The 4,730-nt window shown below is 36.4% G+C and overlaps 1 protein-coding gene across 1 annotated transcript; it reads right to left on the bottom strand.

Moving 5' to 3' along the window:
* Window positions 1–204: 204 nt before the first annotated feature.
* Window positions 205–4,133, bottom strand: LOC149402341 (putative cinnamyl alcohol dehydrogenase 9). Its single transcript, XM_089608855.1, has 5 exons — window positions 3,836–4,133; window positions 3,273–3,386; window positions 1,183–1,699; window positions 658–811; window positions 205–560 (listed from the first exon to the last, which is right to left on the bottom strand). Exons 1-5 carry the CDS (start codon window positions 3,934–3,936, stop codon window positions 361–363), a joined length of 1,086 nt encoding a protein of 361 aa, XP_089464981.1. The 5' UTR covers window positions 3,937–4,133; the 3' UTR covers window positions 205–360.
* Window positions 4,134–4,730: the final 597 nt, after the last annotated feature.

Below are 4,730 nucleotides of genomic sequence, written 5' to 3'. Positions count from 1 at the left end.
CCAGAAACCGTACTGGTATGTGCTCAAATGAGTTAACAAAGGGTTACGTTACATATATAATGGGTGGGTCCAACGAACGTAACAATGTGCCATTAATATTATGTGTCGGTTTTAATGACGAAACAGGACTGTTATCTTTTTAAGGAATTTTTACCTTAAGCTTCTCAGGTCGTACGATGTATTTTCAGGAAAATTTGACACAATCACATTATAGGATTAAATTTTAACAAACCAAACCCTTTCATTATTATTATTAAATGGACCAGAATAACAGAATGATGTTCTCAAACAAACTAACACAGAAAATATCTGGTTCATCATTTAGAAAAAGCTAAAACCCCATCACAATATTTGAACCTACTACTCGGAGAAAGAGCTCTGAATATCAATCACGAAGCGGTAACGAACATCGGATTTGGCAAGCCTTTCGAACGCGGTGTTGATGTCCTTCATTTGGATCAACTCGATATCAGACGTAATGTTGTGCTTGGCACAGAAATCCAGCATCTCCTGCGTCTCTTTTATTCCTCCAAAGTCACTTCCTCCAATCAGTTTTCGACCTGCATAAACACATTGAAATAAATTTCATGCAGATAGTAAAAAAAAAAAAAACACTGTATAAGAAGCAGAAGAGAGAGTAGAGTTGAGTTGGCTGACCAGCGACCAGAGGAAAAACAGGCAACTCCAAAGGCTTGTTGGGCAAACCCACAGTGATCAATTTTCCGTTGAGCTTAAGCAACCCGATCAGCGGTGCCAGGGGATGAACAGCAGATATCGTGTCAATGATAAAATCCATGGTGCCCAAAGCAGCCTGAATTTAAAAAACGAAAAAAAAGGTACATTTGCTGATAAGGGGTTATCAAGAGAAAAAAAAAATGTTATTATAGTCCTTGAATTGTGATGCACTATACTTTGGGATTCAAATTCAATAATGTTACATACATATATTATTTTTAATACGAACTTCGATGTGACTCAAACCCATCTCCTGATTTGAGGGTGGAGATGCATACCACTGAGCCTATCATCTCAATTACAAAATAAATATTCAAAGAAGCTATCCTAATCAAATGATCATCCTAATAAAATCTATACTTTAGCCTTCAAAAGTGACTCCCAAATCTCCATTTTCCCGAATCTCATCTGGTCACGCCAATAATTAAAAAAAAAAAAAAAAAAAACCTGAAGTTGTGCAGGGTCAGTGGAGAGAAGGAAAGCATCAGCGCCGAGGCTGTGAAGAGCCTCGTCATGCTTTGAAGCGGAGGCGCTAATGACGGTGACTTTGAGCCCAAAGGCATTGCCGAGCTTGACTGCAACGTGGCCGAGGCCACCGAGGCCAGCCACGCCCAAGTGCTTCCCCGCCTCGCTGGCCATCCCGTAGTACTTCATGGGGCTGTACACGGTGATCCCGGCGCAGAGGAGCGGGGCCCCCGAGTCCGAGGGCAGGCCGTCGGGGAATCGCACGACGTAGCGCTGGTCCACCACAACGAGGTCGGAGTAGCCCCCGTAGGTCCTCGTCCCGTCCCAGTCCGTGCTGTTGTACGTGAACACCTGCTTCGGGCAGTAGCTCTCCAAGTCTTGCCGGCAATTCTCGCAAGTCTTGCACGACCCAACCAAGACCCCGACCCCGACTCGGTCCCCGTCTTTGAACTTCTCCACGTTTTTGCCTCTCTTCCTCACCACCCCGACCACCTCGTGCCTAGTCATCCATAAATTATTATTTATAATTAAAAATGCAATGCACTAGATGAGCACAAAGTGCCATTAAAAATTGATCTTTCGGCCGGGACGATAGCTCAATGAACGAAATATGGATTTATATAGATTATTGATTTTAATTTCATAGCTCAACCTAGCTAAGCTAGTCAAACGTCGGCTATTTTGCTATTAAAAAACAATTCAAAAACTTGTCATTTCGGTTTTTAAACTAAATTCTTAGCTAATTTCATTATACAAGTTTAGAATAGCTATATTGTCTAATTTTTGCTTGATTTTTGTATCTTTAGTCATATCATAATTTTTTTAAATTAATTTAGCCCCCTCAACTAATTATAGCTTAGCCTTTTTTTTTTTTAAGAACTAATTTCCTAGCTTCCTCCCTGCCAATTCCTGTATCAAAATCTGTAGGAAATACTCAAGAAAATAAAAATTTTATTTTCGATTAAATAAGACAACCTTTGGAAGAAATTAAAAGGATAAACTTAAAAATACGTTCTAAATTATTATTGAGAAATAAATAGAAACGTGACGAGGAAATTTTTTATTCATAATTACTTGAACCAAAAACCAAAAATTAGAAATAGATTCTAAACAATAGTTATAAGAAAAACTAAATTCAGAAACTATATTATATAATAAACCGAGAAATAAATTATGTAGATGAACAACGTTATAAGAAGAAGAAGATAAAAACAGGAATTGTTGAGGACCGTTAGACGGTTTCCTTAAAGCAATATTGCTCTCCCACGGGTGTTTGGAACTAGAGCAATATACCTCACAGGATACAACAACGTTATCAGAAGAACAAGGCACCAGAATGTGCTTCTGACGCGCTAAAAAATAGTAACCGAACCAACCAAAGAAAACAGACAGAATATCAAAACCGTAGAGGAAAGTATAGAGAGAATGAGTGAGTAGAAGTTCTATTTTTGTGTATTCTGAATGAGAGAGGAGAGCTGTATTTATAGGCTGAAGCTCAACCATTTGAACAGCCAAAAAACGTCTCCTTAATGGCTAATTGATGCTAGGGTTTAATGCATGGATCTGAATGCTATTTAATTAAAATATTTAGCACATAAAAAATAAGGCAATCATCTGCGTGAGAGGTTAAGGGATAACCCACACACACTCTCCTCTCTTACACTTAGATTACCACTAAATAAAGAGGATAATATATATACACTACACAACTCATCTCCCCAATCAATGTGAGACTTTTTCCCTATACATTCTACACACAACTTATTTACAATAAATGTGTGTTAATTAACATACTTTAAGCATCAATTTCTCATTCATTATAAATCCGTTTTTGGCAATTTAATACATTAATTCATACTCCTATCCGCAAAAAATACAAATCCACAAGAATAATTAAATTCCGTTGAGTGGACCCCACTCAAATCTTTGCCACAAAACACTCACGCGCTCATTATCTTTAACTTCTTCCGTGATCATTAATCCTCTTTTTTTTTTTAATTATAAATAAGATATTAATCTTCAGGGTCGTACCGGGAACAAGTAGATTTCAATAGAGCAAATCAGGATCGTACCCGGGAACGATAGGGTATCTCGTGAACCCCCAATCATTCTTAGCACAATGGAGGTCCGAATGGCAAACACCGCAGAACATGATTTTGATTGTGACGTCATCATCGCCATTTTCCCTGCCAGTTATGCACAATAAAGATAGGACAGCCTCAGATTTGTACACAAGATTCTGAGACCAACAGCGAAACTGAAAAGAACTTTGAGACCCATTTGTCACCAACAAGGTTTCTCCCTAGCAGATCAATACCGAGATGTCACAAATGTGCCGTTTAAGGTTTTGCGGAAATATAATAACGAGAAAACAATAAAGAAATAGCAAAGGGGGAAAAGTACAAATTTGGACCGTATTATATAATATTAAAATATTATTAATAATAATACGAGAAAGCATATAAATAATACACATAAAGTAGACAAAGAAAACACGTGCGGCTACGAATACCAGTTTCAGTGGTCGTTGAATACAAACAGAAGAGGAAGTTTTCGTATTTATTCATATATAAAAGAGCAGATCTTGATTTAGTGTAATCTTTTTTTCTAATGTAAAACGTTGAGAGTCGATCACCTTCTAGAAAAGTTGAAGGGTGACAAAATCCCAGAGGTGTCTCTGGCAGCCCAGCCAAAGGCCTTATGTGGGTGCTCTTCCTCTGGAGATTTTCCTGCCATTTCTCTCTCTCTCTCTCTCTCTCTCTCTCTCTCTCTCTCTCTCTCTCTCTCTTCCTTCTCTGTTTCTGACTGCAATCAAAATTATTTTTGGTGTTCGTGTGAATCCTGTTGTAGTAGTGCCATGTGCATCCTATATATGGAGTGGAGGGATTGTGGTTGTTGATATGAAGGGCTGCATTATTAAACTCGTAATAATAAAAATATAATAATAATCAGTTAAAATGCATAATGCGGTTTGAACGTTAAAGGGACCTTCGGTACACGTGCCATGATATTGTTGGTTCAATACTTCAATTTACTAAAAACTTTAGTTCTTCTATTAAGCTATCTTTCACTATTTCGAAAAAAAAAAAAAAAAAACTATCTTTCACTAATGTGTATTGTACAGAACTCTGTAATTTTTTTTTCTTTTAAATACAGTGCGTATTTCAATAGAACATATATTGGCACCGTTTGGTACAGCTTTGTTTTTTAAAAAAGTGATTTTAGTTTCTGTTTTAAAAAAAAACTGTTTTTTTTAAAAACTGACAGGTGTTTGGTAAACTGTTTATAAAACAGTTGTTGCTGGTAACAAAAGCTGATTTAGCGTTTGGTAAAATAAATATATTATGGGCAAAAGACTAAAATAGACATGGTCTTATAAATTAAATAATAATTATTTATATACTTATTTATATGCATATATATGAATTATAATTACAAACTAGAAAAATATGGACGAAACAAATTTATTTTATTTTTAATATAAAGTTTTTTAATTATTGACAAAAATGTAAACTACAAATTTATCGTTT

The sequence above is a fragment of the Urtica dioica genome, chromosome 3, assembly GCF_054948205.1.
Source record: "Urtica dioica subsp. dioica isolate 48M chromosome 3, U.dioica_male_clone48M_v1_H2, whole genome shotgun sequence".
NCBI classification, from domain to species: domain Eukaryota; kingdom Viridiplantae; phylum Streptophyta; class Magnoliopsida; order Rosales; family Urticaceae; genus Urtica; species Urtica dioica.
Note: the sequence above shows the minus strand (reverse complement) of the source record. Positions and strands in the feature narration are given on the sequence as shown.